Here is a 19,469-nt window from a genome sequence, read left to right on the forward strand (position 1 = left end):
GAAAGCAGCTTTGAGTCAAGCACTTTTTTGAATAATTAAAACAATCAGTGAGGAATGTGGTGCAATTTGACTTCGTTTATGAAGAAAGTTTTTAGGGACAGGGTTTTATATGGTACCATATTTGTTCCTTGCAGCTAGCAATTTGATTTAAATAGTACTTTACTTAAATTTTTTATTTACATTCGATTTTATATTGCAAGAACTTCAAATAAAGACCTTCCAATAAATCTGTAACTATTTGGTCTGAACTAGTTGTTCTCTTTCCATAATATCAACCAAAGTTTCCTTTCTTTTGCCGTTAGACTTAAAAAAAGGGGAACCCATTTTTTCATCTGAGAAAAATTCTGCACCTTAAATCCTATAACTTTTACCAGGGTTAAGGATCTGTTGTTTGAAGCTATTATCACTTTGTTTATAGTGTTTTATATCATAAATAGAATTAAAGTGTAAATTTTAGGCTGATGAGGATTTGTGTGTAGGGAATAGTTTTCTTTTTTCTCTCCCTTCCCATTAATAGCTACACTATAGAGAATTCATGCAAAATTCCAAACCAAGTTCCCATAGTAGCAATTAAATGATATCTGCATACCATTTTATTTTTAAATTGAATTTTATTTTTTTATTTGTTCTTTTCAGATATACGTGACAGTAGAGTATATTTTGACATATTACACAGACATGGAGTATAACTTCCCATTCTTGTGGTTGTGCACGATGTGGAGTTACACTGGTATGCATACTATTTTCAACTGGAACTATTTTGTAATGCATTACAACTTGTATCATTTACAATTCAGTTGTTTTAGTGACTTTAATTTTTTGTAACATTTAACATTCCCATGGAAACAGTCTCTTGCTAATAGTGTCTGAGCCTTCATATATTTAATTAACATTCAAAGGTGTATTTAAAGACTTGAGGTTGTTTTATGTATTTGCTTTAAATGACACAAGGACATTTCTGGGAACATACCAGTCCATTATTTAAGAATTCATTTCAGTTTCTTATGCCTTACTATTTCTTACACTTCTGTTAAGAAATCTCATCCAAAAGATCATTTCCAGTTTGTTTCATAATTTTATTTCGGTTTTTGCACTCGGCTCTCTACTAGAAGAGAGAACTGCCAGTTCTTACTACTCGAACCCTATTGCACCAATGTTGCCACTAAACAAGAGTTCTTGGATTGGCGCGCTCCGGCTCGCTCGGGCTTTTCGGTCCCCGCGAGCTGCCGTAGTAGAGGACAGCACTGATTGGCTGAAGCAGAAAAGTGCCGCTGCCTCGGCGGTTTCGGTTTTCGCTCCGATTGTCCGCGGAGGCCGGGTTCGTGGGGCGCGGGGAGTGAGAGTTCTGGATCCCGGCTTCTAGGTGAGCCCGGCGGCCTCGCGGGCCGAGGACGGGGTCGCGTGCAGGCCTGGGTCGGAGGCCCCAGTATTGCGTCGCGCCGGGCGGCGACTGCAGCGACCGGACCGGGCCGGGCCGCCCCGGAAAGGGCCTGGGGAGCGGGCCCCGGCGCCCGGGGGTGTCGGGTCCCCGCGACGAGCCCCGCCGTGTTCTCTCCTGGGCGTCTGGTGTGGCCACGAGGTTTCTGGTCGGAGGAGCGGCGCGGTTCCGGCTGGCTCGGGGTTGGTTCCCGGGCCGCCCTGGTTGGGAACCCGGGGTATGGCGGGAAAGAGGACCCAAACCCAGGCCCAGCTTCGCCCGCTTCCCTGGGCTGCAGGGAGTTTCGGGGCCTGGGTCACTGTGCCTAGCCCCAGGAATTAAGAGCTCGTCTGGCCCATCCACCGACTTGTCAAGTCAGGAGCCTCACGATTTTTTTTGCACGGTGTGAACTCCTGTCACCTGGAGTTTTCTGTGTCCTTGTGCGCGTGTGCATAGGGTGTTTTATTTAGGGTGTCTAGGATTAAGATGATGCGTTTCATGTTGGTGGTGACTTAATGTCCTCCTCACTCTTCTCCGTAGTAACTAATGCATGACTATTGTAGGAAAAAAAATTGAAAATACAGTCTTTGGTAAAGAAAATAATATGCACGAAACCCCTCAGCCTACACCCACTTTTTCTTTTGTATGTGCTAATTTCAACTTTAGCTAAGACTCCGCATATTTTTATCACTCAACAGTATATTTAGTTTTCCACTTTCATTAAAAAACCTTTCCTAAGTATCATTTCTGATTCCATTTCTTCTTTTGGTTGGCTGGCTACTTTATCATTTCGTGGGTCCCATCAGTTATTCAGTTGTTTCCCTGACTGTGAGGCATTTGGATTGTTTTTGAGTTTTTGCTCCATTTCAGCATCAGATAATACATTCAGATGATACTTTGATAAACTTTTTACCCCTCAACTGTACTGAAAATTATTTCTATGGACTAAATTCTCAGAAGTTAAATCATCAGATGCTGTGTTCTAACAGAGTCTTTTTAAGGTCTTCATGAACATTGCCAATTTTTTTTTTCAATCAAGTGTTAGTAGTTAATATCATTCAGGTATGATTGCATGGTATATTTCTTAACACATCAACTAGCAAAGCCTCTTTTTGCAATTTTATTATTAATAGTGATGCCTAGCAATTGTGCTTGCTAAAATTTTTTTGCAGGAATCTTCAGGAGAGAGAGGGGAGAGCGAGAGAGAGAGAGAGAGAGAGAGAGAGAGAGAGTGTGTGTGTGTGTGTGTCTGTGTGTGTATTAGTAGAGTTATGATGTAGACTAATTGGATGTTAGAGCAGAAGAGACTTCAGTGGTCATCTAGCATAACTGCCTTATTTTGCAGATGAGGAACCTGGGGCCTGAGTGGTGGAGTGATGAGTTACCCAAGTCACACAGCTAATTAAATAGCAGAGATGGGATTAGAATTCAGGTTTCCTGCCTCCCAAGTGAGTACCCTTATCTGCATCAAGATGCTTTCTCACTAAATGTGGCATAGAAGAGAATTTTAATTTTACATCATCTGGATTATTCTTTCCTTTTAGAATTTTACCTAGTAACAGAGTTTAATTGTCTGAAGAGATTATAATACTGAAAAATGGGATAGTGACCACTTCCATGGCTAGGACTAGAAACCCATTATTTAGAAAGGCAATTCCCTTCAGGATTTTTTTTCAGTTGCTTTCAGATTCTCTATACATTAGAATAAAATATTCCTAGTAAGCTATGCAGTTGTCCCTTAGTGTCTGAGAGGGATTGGTTCCAGGACACCTGCAGATACTAAAATCCATGGGTGTTCAAGTTCCTTATGTAAACATCATAGTATTTGTCTATTACCTATGTATATCCTCCCCTATAACTTTAAATCATTTCTGGATTACTTAACACAACGTAAATAGTTCTTTTGGATTGTTTAGGAAATAACGTCAAAAGTCATGTTGACTTTATATATAACCAGTATAGGTCTAAGTGGATTTTTTTTTTTTTTTTTTTTTTTTTTTTTTTAGTATTGTGATCCATGAAAATCACACAATATGGAGAGCTAATTATTTTATAATCCATTATTTGGCTAGGACATAATTATTGGTTCTCATTTCTTAGACTTCTTTTATTTTCTTTCTTTTTTTTGGAGAAAGGGTCTCACTTATTACCCAGACTAGTCTCAAACTCATGGACTCAAGTGATCTTCTTGCCTCAGTGAATCGCTGGAACTATAGGCACACACTACAGTGCCTGGCTCAAAGATTTCTTTAAAACTCCTTTTTGCTTTAAGTCCAGAGAACAACGTTTTTTATTTTAGTTAGCAAGTTTTGTCAATTGACATTTTGGTCCAGATAAGCCTTTGTTATGTAGGGCTTTCCTATGCATTGTAGGATATTTAGCAACATCTGTGTCCTCTATCTACCAGATACCACTAGCACCACCCTCAGACATGAGAATCTTCATTTTTTAAAAATATATTTTTTTCAGTTGTTGATAGACCTTTATTTTATTTATTTATTTATATGTGCTGCTGAGAATCAAACTCAGTGCCTCACACATGTCAGGCAAGCGCTCTACCACTGAGCTACAACCCCAGTCCATCCAGACATTTTTAAATGTCCCTGACAGTAGTGTGCAAAGTCACTCCTAGTTGAGAACCAGTGGATTATAAGAATGATCTGGGGAACTTGAAAAATTGTAAATTACAGTAATTTACAAGTAAGTAACTACCTTTTGCTTGAGGTAGGCTTCAGGACTCTGCATTTTTAACAAGCATCTCTGTAGACTTGGATGTCTTGCTTTCTTCAATAACACAGAAATTTTCCTATTTTCCCTTCTCTTTCTCTTACTTGGTGCTCAACAACAGAGACATTTCGAAGTTGGTAACTGCTGAAGTACATAAATAATAGTTACTAGCCTCTGAACCTGTAGTTTGAGCGGTGGGGTTGGGGAGAGAATGAGACAGGGATTTTGCTTGGCACTCCTCTTAAATGTCTCTTCCACAGACTTAGGCAGTCTGCTCAGGTAACCAGGATACCAAATGAGGAAGATGCCTTCTCTGTCCCTGAGCTGTTAGAATCTACTGTGGGAGATTGGTTGGCAAATGGGAAAATGACAAAATGGCCTGAGAAGGGCAACTAACTGAGAAGGGTAGTGACTGACAGTGGAAAGAGGTGCTCTGAGGGGACTCTCTTGGCCCTTGGAGAAAGGAGGCAGTAATCCTGTGCTTGGGGTGGAAGGACTGGTATGAATTCTTCAGAAAAGCAGGCACTCCTCTGTCTTAGTAGGGTGCTGTGTGGAGAGCTATTCTCAGTGGGGCACCCTCCTCAGACTTTGACGGTTTTGTATGATGCTGCATTTAGTTTATAACATTACAATTTATGTTTCCATGCAAATTTTTGCTTTTCAGATTTTCTTTTTCCACCCTAAACTGTAAACACTAGGCATAAGTAAAGGTTTATAGGAAAACACTGCCAAGAATTAAGGACTTCCAGGTTTTCTGTTCAATAGCACAACTCAAAATCACATCAAATCTCTTTCCACTCAGCTATTATATTTCTTTGCAGGAAATTTACAGTACTTTGTCACTGGGTAATTTTCCCTCCTTGTTAACTCTTATCCAATAAGATTTACATGTCTCCACGGCCATTCCACAGGTTTAATAGGGGAATCTTGGCGTATTCAAAAAGGCGACGGACAGCATGTACTTTTGAAAAGGTTTGAGCTTCGGGGGTCAAGCCTTGGTTCATCATCCACTTCACAGGGTTTCTGTGTGAATTGCTTATGAATCCATAAGCACAACGTTGGATGAATGAAGTTTGATCCCTCTCCCCCTGATTCTTTTACCAAAAAAAAAGCAAACAAATAAAACCTCTACAGAGCAGTATGCAGATGTCCTCATACTTGATAGACCTTTCTGTGGCTTCTGACAGAAAGTACACTGCCTTTGACTTAATAGCCATTTATGAAAATAGGTCATTTAAAACAAGCCTGAGTAGGAATCAGGGGAGGGATAGGAGTTATAGAAAGTGATGATGGCTTTAATTTTGAAGGGAGAAGTTTTACCAAGGTGACCCTGCAGAAAGGAGGTCTTTTTCCTCTTACGTGTTTATGGTTCAGGAGTCTTATCTCTTGCTTCAGAAATTGTCAGAACCGTTCTTTCTGCCTTATCCAATTTAAAAGATGAAAACTTAAAATTACTTGAGCCAAGTGATGGGAAAAATTGTGGTGTCAAGACCAATTTACTCATACAAAATGGATTTATGGGCAAGTCATTAAGTAACAGGGAGTACCAAGGAGGCCTAATGAAGACTAATGTAAAAGATATGGCTCTACTAAAGTGATGGATAAAATGTGTTTGAGGCAACCATAGTCTTTCCAAATAACTTTTAAAATATTATTTTTTTCAAGAGTTCTAACAGAATGTAGATATTCTAGGAAACAAATGAGAAGCTTGTTACCAGCCCCTCCTTTCATGTGGCTTATGGGTTTTTGAATGAGAAAAGACCTGTTTAAAAAAAAAAAAAAGTAAATAATGTGAAAAAAGTAAATAGTTCCAGGTTGTATTACATACAACCCAAATGCCAAACCAAGACACCAAAACTGAGATGGCCTGCTCTCTTCCGCAGCTTAAAGCAGAAAGTGGAATCAGGCAATTCTGCTTAGAATCCTCCCTGTTCCCTGTTCCCTGTCCTTGACGACAGTATTTCCCACGCTTGCCAGTTCATGCCAGTCTCCTAGGATTGTGTGAACAGACCCTGAGCCCTTCTCTAGAACCGCCGACAGGAATCTTCAAGTGACTCAAATGTGGGAAACTGACTCAGAGGCTCAAGCTTATGATCCCCACAAACGCATGTAGCTGTGTCCTCCTTGCCTGTGTAGATGTGACCTTCAAATCCAAACACACCATCCAGTCATCCAGTGCCTTTGCTGAGACTTCTCTCCTTTCAGCTGGTGCACTCCATTTCCCTCACACTCAGCTCAGGTGTCACCTCCAGAAATCTTCTGATCTATCTTGCCTACTTCCTTCTCTATACATAAATATTCTACCCGATTGCATGCAGCCTTTGTAAAAATCTCCATTGATTTTTTTTTTTTTAACCTCCCTCTGGAGTATAGCTCCAAGGGCCAAGGGCTGCGGTTGCATCTCCAGCCTGTGTGTCTGACACTTTGTAGCTGCTCCATGAGAGTTTCAGTGCTTGATTGCCTTCAGGAAGAGATTGATATTAACTGGACTAAAATTGAGGCTTAATGGAGGTGTTTCCTTTGGAGAGCTTAGAACATATCTGTGTTTTTGTTTGTTTTGTTTTGTTTTTTATGATACAGAAAGTTAATGCCTTTAAGGGATAATGTCAAGCAACTGGTCATCTGGGTTTGTATTCTCTTCCAACATTAACTTTTAACTCTGCTTCTCACTTTTTGCTTTTCAAGTGTTTTTCATCCTAAATTGTAAATACTTAGGAATAGGTGAAATTACTAATAATTAATTAATCCCTTACACTTAAACCTGTGAACTAGGTTTTCCCATCACAGTGTATTTTAGTGTTTTTTTTTAAATGCTAAATAGACAGCTGATCTTATCTTGATTTTGTACATGAAGAAACTGGCATAATGGCATTTGACATCTGCAATAGGAAATGATTCTAAGATTCATGAGATGAGATGAGTATCGTTGTTTAGCCATAAAACGGTAAATATGTGGGGCATAAATAGATAGTTTATAGATGAATGAGAACATTTGTTTGTTTTTACTAAACTCATTAAAGGTACTGAATCTGTTACAGTATTTACTTTGTAATTTTTCTCTTTGCACTCAAAACACATAAATAAAATTGCTATGTGGTCTAAGTAGTAGTAGTTGTTGTTGTAATTTTAGTTATCTATTGAGGCTTTGCTGCTTTAAAAAAATGAGCTGGCAATTCAGTGGCAAAGTTGAATCTTGCTGAACAAAATAGTTACTTGATCATATTTTTTAAAAAATATTACCATCCTTGTAGGTGGGTACTGTGGATGGTCCAAATGATAGTTATTAAATTTGTATTTTATTTAACCTAGGTGTTGGCTTTTCCTGTTAAGAGAAAATTATTTTACCTAAAATGTGATCACTTATTTACTTATGACCCTTCAACAAGCGTTTGGATGATTCTTCTAGATTCTCAGGTCCTAAGGTCACAGCTTCTGTGTGTGATGTATATTTGAATTTCTTGCACAGTGTTTGCATATGAGTATTTGTTGAACCAATGAAAACTGGTTCCTGGCATTTCAGCTTACCAAACTGCTTAGATACACAGATTCACTTTAAGAACATCTCAAACAATGATCCTGAACTCGAATCAGATCATTGGGTGATTTTACTGGAAGTAAAATGTTTGACTATTTTGATTGAAAACAAAAAACCAACTTGAGTAGTATACTCAGTTATTAGTTTTCAGTAACGATTATAATAATTATCCTCATAGGTACTGTTTAGACATCAGTTGTTCATAATGTGCCTTTGTATATAGAGAAGACTTTAAAATGAGACTAGTTAGAACTTGACTGTTTCATCATATTTTGGTTTCATCACATTAGAGGAAAATTATTTACTCTTTCGGTATCTTTATTTTCATCAGCAAAATGGGGATAGAAAGACCTTCTCCCTGAGGTTCCTGTAAAGATTAAATTTGATAGTGCTTTTAAAGATGTTGATAGAATGCTCAGCATAAAATATGTGTTCATTAAATGGTGAGTGTAGTAGTGGTTGTAATGGGTATGCTGTGTGAGATAGCAGTGACAGGTGACAAGGAGTAGCTGCTCTGTGAATACAGAGCGCTCTAATGAGGCCCTGCCATGAACCATGTTGTGAGGACCTGCATGAAATAATGCATGTAAAACACTTGGTTTCATAGTAAGCACTGACAACTTGTTAGTGATCATGTAGTAGTAGCAGTGGAATAATACGTGGTCCTTAGCTACTCAGTTTCCTAGCTTCAAGGTTTTTTTGGTTGAATAATTAACTTTTGTCATTACATTTATTGCTTCCTTTCATATTTCTAATCAGGATTGTTAAAATGAGTCTTCGGAAGCAAACCCCTAGTGACTTCTTAAAGCAAATCATCGGACGGCCAGTTGTGGTAAAATTAAATTCTGGAGTGGATTATCGAGGTAATATTTTCATGTTTTATCCTCACTGGTGTAACTAAATAAGCCAATGTGACTTACTCAGGGAACCCAGTAGACCAAAAAAGCATTGATCATCAACATTTTTTATGTCCAGCTCTTTTTCTACCTCTTTGTACCTCTGAGATGGTTCCTTTTAGAGAGAAAAATCTAACAGCAAAGTGTGTTCTTCTGACTTCCACTGTTAGTTGTGTGAACTCTGTCTCCTTTTGGAGATGATACATACCAAAGTTCCCTGGTGGGAGCCAGGGACTCACAGTCAACTCAGATAGGAATAACTGAGTAGTGAAGAACGCCTTTGTGCAGCAGCCTTTGTTTTTGCAGAAGTATTCCAGATTGGCAGGCGGCTGTTGAGCAGCATCATTTTATAGCCTGACTTTCCCAATCATATGATGTGTGGGGTATTGGGTGGTGCCTTTCTGTTCTTGCAGAGCATACTCTTTAAGAGGCTCTGAAATTAACTTTGCAGAAGGAATGATACCAAATTTCATTTTAAAAAATTGCTAAACCCCAAATCTTGCAAAGTTAAGATACATGAAATTACTTAGAATATTTCACAAGTATAGATGATTAATTCATTAGCAAAGTTTTGTGGCCTTGGTCTCTTCTAGATAATTAATGATGGTAATCTCTTGAGCTTTCTCTTTTTGCACATGCAGACATCATTTTGTTGAGAACTTACTACATGTCAGTGTGTTGGTCTTTTTAACACATTTTCATTTTATCCGAACATGAATCCTTTGAGGTCTCTTTTGATTATACCCACATAGAAAGGGAGGAGCTGGGACTCAAACTCAGGCTTAAGTCAGGAACCTTGTTAAGAAGCCACTGCTTTACTGCTTTTTCCCTTCCTTTGTTCTTTTTCTTTCTTTGTTTTTGTTTTGTTGCCTAGGCTGATCTTGAACTCCTGAGCTCAAGTGATCTTCCCATCTGAGCCTCCTGACTGTCTGGGACTACAGGCACATGCCATGCCCAGCTTGCTTTATTTGTTGACATTAATGACTAATTTAATTTGATTTTTGTATTATAACTAGTGGATTTATACCAGTTACTGAGAAATTATAAAGTCTCTGTATACTGCTTTTCACCCATGGACTTATTGATGAGCTCTATGGAGGTGATAAAGTGATCAGTAGATTTTTCAGGTTTGAGTATATTTGACTGTTGATTAGGGTGGGGACATTTTTGAAGACATTTTATTGAAGACATCAGTCTTCTTAACCTTGTTTCCTCTGTATTCTTTAAGGAAAATATTTATAAAGGTGTAATACATGTTTTAGTTTTATTTTTAGAAATTTAAAAACAAATAGAGCTAGGTACAGTTGCACACACCTGTAATCCCACAGATTTGGGAGGCTGAGGCAGAAAGATCACAAATCTGAGGCTAGCTTGGGCAACTTAGATCCTCTTTCAAAATAAAAAATTTAAAAAGGCTGGGGACATGTCAGTAGAAGAGCATCCATGCATTCAATCTCTAGTAATGAAAAAAAAAAGAAAAGAAAGAAAGAATCTAAAAACAAATCATGGAGAAAAAGTAAAGAAAACAAAATCTCCTCAATTTCTACCATCCAGAGATAATCTGCCTTCCCAATTTTTATCTCTCTGTATATTATTTTACATAAATGGAATCAACTGCACATGACCCTGATTTATTTATTTATTTATTTATTTAACACATTTAGTTCTGTGACAGTATGGAAAAAATTCTAGTGGCTACATAGGAATCCCTCATGTGACTATACCAGTTTTGTTTTTACTTGATTTCCTTTAATGACCACTGAGATTTATTTATCAAATTTTTGCCATTAAAAGCAACTGCTTTTTTAGCACATCTTGAGTGTGTAGTGTCTTTCTGGATAAATCTCCTAGGCTGGGATTTTTGAGTTTGCCAGGTGGCTGGTCCTCCGTTAGGTCCCACATTTTTTCTTCTCTATGTTCTCAGAGCCTTTATGAGCTTTTATTTTTCTTTTCCAATCTAAGTAGCAGCAAGTGATATTTAATTTTGTTTGTATTTTCTTTGTTTATTAACAAGACCAAACAGCCTTTTACATGCGAAATAACCGTACTTTTTTCTTCATTTATGATTGTCTGTCCATGATCTCTGTGTTCTTAAAGCAAAATATTTTACACTATGTAGGGGGCCTTACTAAAAGAATGTGCTTATTATTTAACCACAAATAATTAAAAAAAAAAAAAAGCCTGATGTAGTGACACACTCCTGTAATCTAGTGACTCAGGAGGCTGAGGTGGGAGGATCGATCACAAGTTTAAGGCTGGTCTCAGCAACTTAGCAAGACCCTGTCTCAAAATTAAATAAATAAATAAGACTAGGGATGAAACTCAGGGGCAAAGTGCCCCTGGGTTCAATCTCCAGTACTCCCCCCCCCCAAAAAAAAAATCGTAACTTTCTGACAGAGTTTCTTTCTCTTTAATGTTGAAGAAAACATTGTTTCCTATTATTTTGTAGTACTTTTTAATCTCTTGGAGAAGGAAGGGGACTATAACTCTAACCTCCTGAGCAGGTTTTTTTGTTTGTTTGTTTATTTGTTTGTTTTTTAACTTTTGCTTCGAAAACAGATACTCCCATTAGAAGTAAACCTTGCATCTTGAAATAATCATTTTGTTTAGCTTTTATTCATAGTTGCATATCATATCTTAGACATTTCCTGCTCATTTAGGATTGTGATTTGGATGTAATCTAGTCCAGGAGGAACCAGACTGCAAAGTTGTGTCTTAAGCTTTCTTTTGCTGGGAAATAATTGTTCTTAATAGTTCACAGTCCATTCTGGTTCTTTGAAAGTTTACAGCCTCTCTCCGAATTCCCTTAGGTTTATGTCTGTGCTCTTGTTACACAGACACAATTTTGAAAAGAAACTTTTTTGTGTGGAGGATAATGGGGGCAGAAGCAGAGAGTGAGGTGCATATTAATGAAGTTAAGACTTTAAGTGAAACTGTTGACTTGGTTAATCAAATTGAATCTGTAGTGTGTGGTTTTGCTTTATTTTCTTTCTTTCTTTCTTTTCTTTTTTCCCTAGAAAATAGCACTTTAAATTAGATGCTGAGAGAGGCTTACAGTTTTTCAGCCTTTGAAAACAAATCATCTGGTCAAATTTTGCAAAATTTATACTGTCTTAACACAATTAAAGTGATTCACTTACACTGTTTCCTTGAAAGCTCCCTAGAATGTTTTTAGCTGTTTTTCTCTTATTAGTTTTGATTTGAAAATATTATAACTGTAACAAAACAGAATGGGATGTGTTATAATGCAATATGTTGCCCTGTATTCTCAAGCTGCTCTTCAGTGTGAGTCACAGCTTTGAGATGTTCTTTCAGGAGCACCTGCTGTCTCCTCTTCTATTATTTTAACAGATTGTGGAGACTTCCTCTTAACCCTGGAGTACATTCATCTGCTGCAGTAGATGTTGTGAAAGAGTGAAATAAATCTGCCAGACCCGTATTTCACTTAGTGGCTAAAGTAAGAAATGCCACTGGAACCGAGGATCATTTGTCCATGCATAATTGCCCACTCCTTTCTTTGGCGTCCAGAGAATGGCATTTTAGTTGCAATATTCTTATTCTGTTACTTTTGTGAAGGCTTTTAAAGTTGCTGTGGTGATCATGCATTCCAGGAGGGAAGTGACAGTTTGTTGCTTGTCCTGTAGTGGTGATGTGTGACCATGTTCACATTATGCACTTCCTAGCCTTCGTTCAGAGTGCCATAGAATAAAGGCTTGTTTTGTGCTTAAGTCTATTGGGTTTTGTTATCAGTGTGAATTTTTATATTATGCATTTAAGGACTATTGAATAAAGAAATTGTCAGTTCTAAGATATGCCCTATAATTTTCAACTCTTACTTACTTTGTATATCTTGTTTTTGACTCCTTCTGTCTCTAGGGGTCTTAGCTTGCCTGGATGGCTACATGAACATAGCCCTGGAGCAGACAGAAGAATATGTTAATGGACAGCTGAAGAATAAGTATGGGGATGCATTTATCCGAGGAAACAATGGTAATATTTCTTCACTCTACAGTTCTACAGCATTTGAAATAAGCCTTTTATTTCAAATGTTTATAATCAGGAGTACTAGGGGGTTTTCTAGATCATTTGAAGGTTGAGTTTTAGATTTTTTTTTTCTTTTTAAATGATTGTGAGTCTTGGATTTTCAGTGTTGCCAGTTCTTTTTTTAGGTGCATCATGGAATTGTGGAACTAGAAATTCTTTTCTCCCTCTCTTGCTGATGAGGGATGTTGGTATACTGACCTGGAACCCCATTCTCTCCCATGTATTTATATTCCCCCAACACATATTCTTGCTTCTCACAGTCTGGAAGTTGGAGCTGTAAGAACGGGTGCTGTTTCCCTGCTCTGTTGAGTTTACATAATTTGGTGCTTAGCTTATCCTATTTGACCTTTTTCTATAAAGCATTCACATGCTTTTTGTAGAGGTTTGTACCTTAAGTCGGGCAAAAATGGAAAAATAGGAAATATGGTTCTGAAGTACTCAGCTTTTTAATTGCTAATATATTACTATGATTACTATGGTTATTTTTAAGTACTTCATTTCAAAACACAAGTTAACTTATCCAGTGAAGTTATGTTTGAATTTTTGGCAGGAAGGGGAAGAAATTGAATTATGGCATTTATCCCTTGACCAACTCCCACATTTTGGTCCTGTTCCCCAAATGGAGCTCTCAGGTTCTTTAGTTCAGATTTTTTTCTTGATTTCTTTGCTTCTTGGCAAGGAGATCTTTGCCTCCCTTAGCAGTTGGATCTCTGTGCTATGGGTGAAATTTCCTGAGTCGTATAGTAGATACTCTAGCCTCTATCTTTGCAGGACCACATTTCTGCATCATGTCTTTATATACATGCTTTGATGCTTCCAGGGTGTAGAATTTCTTCTCCTATTTTTCGTGTTCTTTTTACTAAGAAGTGTTATGATCTTGCCTTAAGACAGCTGATAGCAACAGTCCACGGGATGTTCTGTGAGTGATGACAGGTGGAGCCTTTCACTTGCTCCTCGTACCTAAGACTTGCCTTCATATGGCCTTTTCTATAATGCAGTTGTTATCTTTGGATTACCTCTTCAGCTCCTAAGAAGAATCCTGACTTAATTGATGAATCTGAGCTGTTTTCTTTGGCCAAGACATCCATTAATGTTCACTTTGAACAAACCTGTCAGAATCTGAATACTCATGGTGGGGATTAGGGAAGGAATGTACCTCTGGTGACAGCTTGACCAGTGACCCATCATCCAGTTTTGTCTTATTCTCACATACGACATACCCCACTGAGTTCTGTTTGGTGGTCATGACAAGACTAGCAAAGCAAAACTGGATAATACCAAAGGTTGAGTCTCTGTCAGGTAACTCAGACTAAGGACTTTGGTGCCTGGAAAAGCAACAACAACAACAACAAAAAAAACTCAGCTTTTGTTGATCCTGGTGCAATTGAAAAGGTGAGCAGCAGGTTTACAATTATGTTGGAGAGATGGGTAAAAACACTATTCCTAATCTGAAATCTAGCCTGGTAGATTTACTTTGATAATAAAAGTACCATTATTGTACTTTTAATGATAGAGTAGTCTCATATCAACGCCTGGCAAAAGGCAGTATCTCTGGATTATGTGACTCCTGCTGAGGGGATCTGCACAGTTACTAATGAACAAGTCTTATAGTTAAGGGACTTTTCTGTTTATCATTCTGGCCACAATTTGTGAAGTCAATCAGTGGATGGAAAAGATTAGTTGCAGTCATATAAGAAATCAAACCCAGGTCTAGACTCATAAAACAAGGTGTGTAGTTGTTCCTGAATTAATTGTATGTTGTGAGCATTCCTTTTAAATTTGCAGAGGTGTCAAGCCAAAATTTGCTTTTAAAACTTGCTATTACGATACTTAACAGCAGTTGCTAAATATTTATTTTTGTCTTTTCAGTGTTATACATAAGTACGCAGAAGAGAAGGATGTGAAGACACCAAGGAGCAGTTCTTTTCATAGTTGGATGTATTTTTTAATGAAAGTTTTTCTATTTTTGATTCTTTTGTGCTATAAGTTATCCTGATTTCATAGTAGTTGGTGACTTTTCACTGACATGTGAGTAAGATAAATGTATAAAGTTGTGGATTGACTTGTAAAGAGTTTTCACATTTAAGTTTCAGTCATTTTCTTTTACCTCTGTGTCAGTGTATAGAATGCTATAATAATTAAAAACAAGAGACAAAGTCTGTTTTTTCCTACAAGGTTATTAAATGTCATGTCATTCGCTTTGCCTTATTTATTCAGCAGACTACAGTGGTGTGTGTATGGGTATATAATTAAAACATTCCAGAGATTTCCTCCTTTATCCTCTCCCCTTCTACTCACATACAAGATACTTGGGTGAAAAATGTTCAACAAAGGCATCCAGTTTCCCTTGGAGACTATAAAAAGGGGCCATGAGGTCAGAAGTTCAGCTGCTGATTCAGTCACCTAGATAGAAAATAGCATGAGGGTTCTAACAGTGGCACTTCCACAGACTGAGTGGAAATCCCAGTTGAGTTGGGAGAGAAATTCTAAAGAATTAACCATATGCCAGTTGGGCAAAAACCTTCCTGTCAGCAGTCACCCTGTGACTCCGCCTGTGCAATTAGACCTTTTAGGTTTCCTTGCTCCTTTTAGGAGTGTAACATCAGTGTTAATCAGTTCGTGGCCACAGGAGAGAAAGAGCCATTCCGTGCAACTCAGTCATTTATATGAAAGCAAAACCCAGGCCTCATAAACTCATTCAGGTTCCAGTTGCTAAGCTGTGATTGGGAAAGAATTTCTTCTAACTTGCTTAGCCATTGGCTTTGGGGAAAACTTTCTTTAAAATCAGAGCTGTGTTCAAGGGTGAAGTTGTCCCAGATAGGAACCCCAGGCTTTCATATCGCCTGGCAAAAGGCAGTATCTCTGGATTATGTGACTCCTGCTGAGGGCATCTGCACAATTACTAATGAGCTTCCCCCCACCCTGCTGTATTCTGAATAGTTCCACTCTGTCTCTAGTAACAACAAATATATCTGGTGCTGTGGTTGAATGGACACCAGATAGTTGTGTGAGCGTGCATCCCTCCCTGCCCAGTCTCAGCAGCAGCCCTGTTTGGAGCTGAGGTGCAATTTGAAACAGTTGCCAGGCTGAAGGGTGTGGGGGCGTGAGGGGGGAAGGTGGGAAGGAGTGCTGGCTCTGGAGGGGCGTGTGTGGCGTTTGTGCCATTTTATTTTGAAGATCAGAGAATAATTGGAAACATTTTTTTTAAATTAATAACTCGGGAAAGGTGAACAGAAACATTTCACCAGGTTTTCCTGTGTGTACACGGAAAATAAAACACTTTATACTTTGCTTCAATAATTTATCACTTCTTGACGGGCTTGAAAAGGGTCCAGTTTGTAAGTACAAATCACCAATTTGCTCTTTTATAAATGACTTCTTTTAAGGAGAAAATGGATGTCCCTCCACGTGGAGGACACATGTTCTCATTTGTTTTGTAGAGTATGTGGGCCAGCCAAGTGTCTGTCCATTCACTCACTCACATCAGCTACCTCTAAAAGCAATTCCATTGTTATCTCCCACCAATCTGGCATCCTATTTTTGCTAACTTCTTTCCTGACCTCCCCTTCAGTATATGAGTCTTTATTTTCCCCTTGCCATCTCTCCAGTTTAATAGCTCTGTGGTAAAGTAGTGTTTTCATCCATGGAACTACTTTTAATCAAGATCGACTTTGGGAAATGCCACCATTTTTATGGTAATAAAGGCTGCATTATGCACTTGGACCAGCGCAAGCTGTCTCCCAGGTATACCTTCAAGTAGTAGAACTGTGAAACAAAGTACAAATGCCAAAATTACTTTTTTCTTAACTGTAGTCTCCTAGAGGTCAGTGAATGATTTCCAATTGCAGCAAAGCAAAGACATTTGTTCTAGGTTGAAGAATTTTTCACTTGACTAAATATGTTCTCCCTGTCTCTGTGCCCCCTACCCCCCCCTCAAACCCTGGCTGCCACACTTCTCCTGGGCTGTGACAAAACAGAATGTTTAGTGAGAAACAAAATTGTGTTTGATTTTTAGACTATCTGACTTCACATTCTGTTTTGGTCTTTGAGCTATTCCTTGGCTAATCTTCCAACACGTTGAATTGATTCTTATTTCAAAACTGTTTATCCCAAAACAGAGCTGTTGACAAGTACAAATACAGATGGCAGACATGTGGTCTGATTTTCATGTTCTCCCTCTCAGCATTCAGGGAGGGAATGTTACTGAGAGATGGTTTACATCTTGAGCCTCTTGTTTGAGTCAATATGTAGTGCATGCTAGGAGTTTTCTAATTATGTGGCAAATAGTAACAAATGCTTAAGGGATTCCTTAAGGCCTGGAAACACAGTAGCATCCACTTGGTGTGTAAGGCTTGTCACCCTGGAGGCTGTGGTAATCTACATGTTAAGCACAGAAGCAACCTCAAGAGGGGAATGGGCTCTGATAAGCACACTGACTCTCTGGTGACCTCAGTACAGTGTTCCAACCTGAGGATCCAGACTTTTCCTGACTGTGGTCCGACCACACCTTTCTCCATTGCACTGACCTTTGTCCTCAAAGCAAATGACCCTCGAGAGTATTGGCTCACACTTGTATTCCAAGGCAGATTACAGCCCACACAATGACCTTGCAATTCACAGCCAAACTGCTTCAACCCTTGTTCTTCTTCCACAAAAAGAAATTGTTGATGAAAGAAAGACAACGTGCAATTCTCTCTTCCGACCTTGTTTCAGGAGGCTTGGTGCTCGGCAGCATGCCGCTGACTGCCCTTAGTGAGGTTGCCCTGATGGTTGTTGAACTAGACTCCTAAGAGGTGCGGTGTTAGCCATGACCTCTCTGGAGTCTGAATATCCAGTAGCTACTTTAGTTCCAGTAGCTGCTGCCTGTTGGTACATGGCAGTGCAACCGTGAGTGTCGCTGATGTTGACAGATCAGTTGACTCACCACTGGAGCCAGTTATCCAAAGGGGCAAGACTGTAGGAGTGGAGCGATCCACTCCACATGGGAGAGAACAGTGGAGATAGCCCTGACCATTCCTTGCTCTGTTCCTTCCTTTAGAAGGTAGGGGAGGTGGCCAGCAAGTAGGGATTTGAGGAAGTGGTGGCAGAAATCAGTTTAGCATTTAATGAACAACAGCTGTAGGCAGACACTGCTGTGCCTCATGGGGATAGAAAAGTAAGTATGACATTGTTCACATCCTCCACGTACAGTGAAGCAATAGAGTTTCCATTCTAGGTTTACATATTTATGTGGGAAAGTGGTCCTACACTTAATTGGACCAAAACAGACTTCTTTTTAAAATCTGAATACTTCCAATTTGATCACCTTAACTGTATGTTTCTATCTTAAAATTCTAGATAAATTCAGGACTGGATAATTTTGAAATTAATTATTTCCATCTATTTATCTCTTGTTTCTCTGCAGGCCCATGTGGTTCAGCTCTTATTTTTAACTCTCTTTCTCCCCACCTAGCACAAGCCAGATTTTCTATGGTTAAACTGAACAGTCACAATGGATGTTATTTTATTTGAAGATCAGTTTTGATACATCTGCAGTATTGAACATTCTCCTTTTATTCTTAATAATTTCAGAGTTATGGCAGATAGAAAGATGGACATATTCTAGAACTTCATAAAATCACAAAACCCTGAAACAGTGGAGATAGACCAGTTTTCAAGGCCTACTTTCCAAAACTGTTAAAATCCCTATGAACTCCATGTAGTCTGGGCTTAAATGGAATGGATGCTGATCATTGTGGCAAAATATTATACCTATAATTGGATTAAAGGCAAGACCAATTTGTGAAAAATTAACATAATTTTAGAGAAACGGTTTTATTACCATCAAGTACATACAGTATTTCAAACCACTATTCAGGACTTATATCAAATAGAAGCCCTATTGAAAAAACTGCAAATTTTGTAATATGTATAGTTGATTAGATGTTACTGTGACACAGGACAACCTGCCCCACACACCAAATGGTGTTAAAATATTCAAGTCTCAGTGGTTTGAAACAACACAATTCTCATTCATGCTCCATATACACAGAAACCTGATGTTTTCGCCATCTCAGTGCAAGGTTTTGGTATTGCTGCCACAGAGGGAGCACATAAAGAATCACTCAGGGACCCTTAAGTGCTTTGGCTTAGAAGCGACACCTGAATATCCAAAGCAAGTTGCAGGACCAGTGTTAAATTTTGAGCTTTTAGGAAAGTACAATCCTAAGGATTCAGGAGGAAAAAAAAAGCAAAAGTGTTGGTACACATTGGTAATACCTATCTCAGTGTCTGCTTCTCCAGAGAAATAGGACTGATGGGATGGATATGGGGAGGGATGTATGTTAAGAGACTGTCTCATGCTACTGTAGAGGCTTGACAAGTCCAGCATGGGCAAGGTAGGGTTGCAGTTTGGATCTCTGGCTGTCTGCTAAGAATTTCCTCTTCCTCCCAGAAATGCAGTGTTTTCCTGTTAAGGTCTTCAACTGATTGGATGTGTCCTACCTGCAAGATGGAAAGTAATCTGCTTCACTCACACTCAAAATCTACTCACTGAACTGTATTGTCATCTAGAAAGTACCCTCACAGCAGCATCTGGAGTGATGTTTGACCAAATATCCGGGTGCAGTGGCCTAGTCAAGTTGATATAAAATTAACCATCCTGATGTGGTACCGTGTCCTTTGCCTTCTAGATGTTCTTAATCATCCTTCATGAAGCATACAGAGTAATAAAAATTGCTTTGAGATTTTTATGCCTTTTTGTTAAGACTGGGGTCAAGAGACTTGTGTTCCTGGTGTCTTAATCACTTCATTAGACCAAAGAAAAAGAGTGACTGATTTTTTCATAGTTTGAAAAACTAGGACTGAATAG

General features: G+C 38.7%; 1 protein-coding gene across 2 annotated transcripts; it reads left to right on the forward strand.

Annotated features, from left to right (window-relative positions):
• Positions 1–1,258: 1,258 nt before the first annotated feature.
• On the forward strand, positions 1,259–14,827 carry Lsm6 (LSM6 homolog, U6 small nuclear RNA and mRNA degradation associated). 2 transcript variants are annotated; one of them, XM_026392724.2, is made up of 5 exons: positions 1,259–1,363; positions 2,763–2,865; positions 8,439–8,542; positions 12,452–12,565; positions 14,489–14,827. In XM_026392724.2, the coding sequence occupies exons 3-5, from the start codon at positions 8,449–8,451 to the stop codon at positions 14,521–14,523; spliced, it is 243 nt and encodes an 80-aa protein (XP_026248509.1). In that variant the 5' UTR covers positions 1,259–1,363; positions 2,763–2,865; positions 8,439–8,448; the 3' UTR covers positions 14,524–14,827. The 2 variants fall into 2 exon arrangements, with proteins under 2 accessions (XP_026248509.1, XP_026248508.1); XM_026392723.2 differs by lacking the exon at positions 2,763–2,865.
• The last annotated feature ends 4,642 nt before the right edge of the window (positions 14,828–19,469 follow it).

This window comes from Urocitellus parryii, chromosome 10, assembly GCF_045843805.1.
Source record: "Urocitellus parryii isolate mUroPar1 chromosome 10, mUroPar1.hap1, whole genome shotgun sequence".
NCBI classification, from domain to species: Eukaryota; Metazoa; Chordata; class Mammalia; order Rodentia; family Sciuridae; genus Urocitellus; species Urocitellus parryii.

Excerpts from the sequence above, each read along its gene's own strand:
- Lsm6 (XM_026392724.2), top strand. The coding sequence starts at position 8,449 with ATGAGTCTTCGGAAGCAAACCCCTAGTGACTTCTTAAAGCAAATCATC. Across the intron at positions 8,543-12,451 it reads TTCTGGAGTGGATTATCGAG|GGGTCTTAGCTTGCCTGGAT; the intron begins GTAATATTTTCA and ends TTCTGTCTCTAG. Across the intron at positions 12,566-14,488 it reads ATTTATCCGAGGAAACAATG|TGTTATACATAAGTACGCAG; the intron begins GTAATATTTCTT and ends TTGTCTTTTCAG.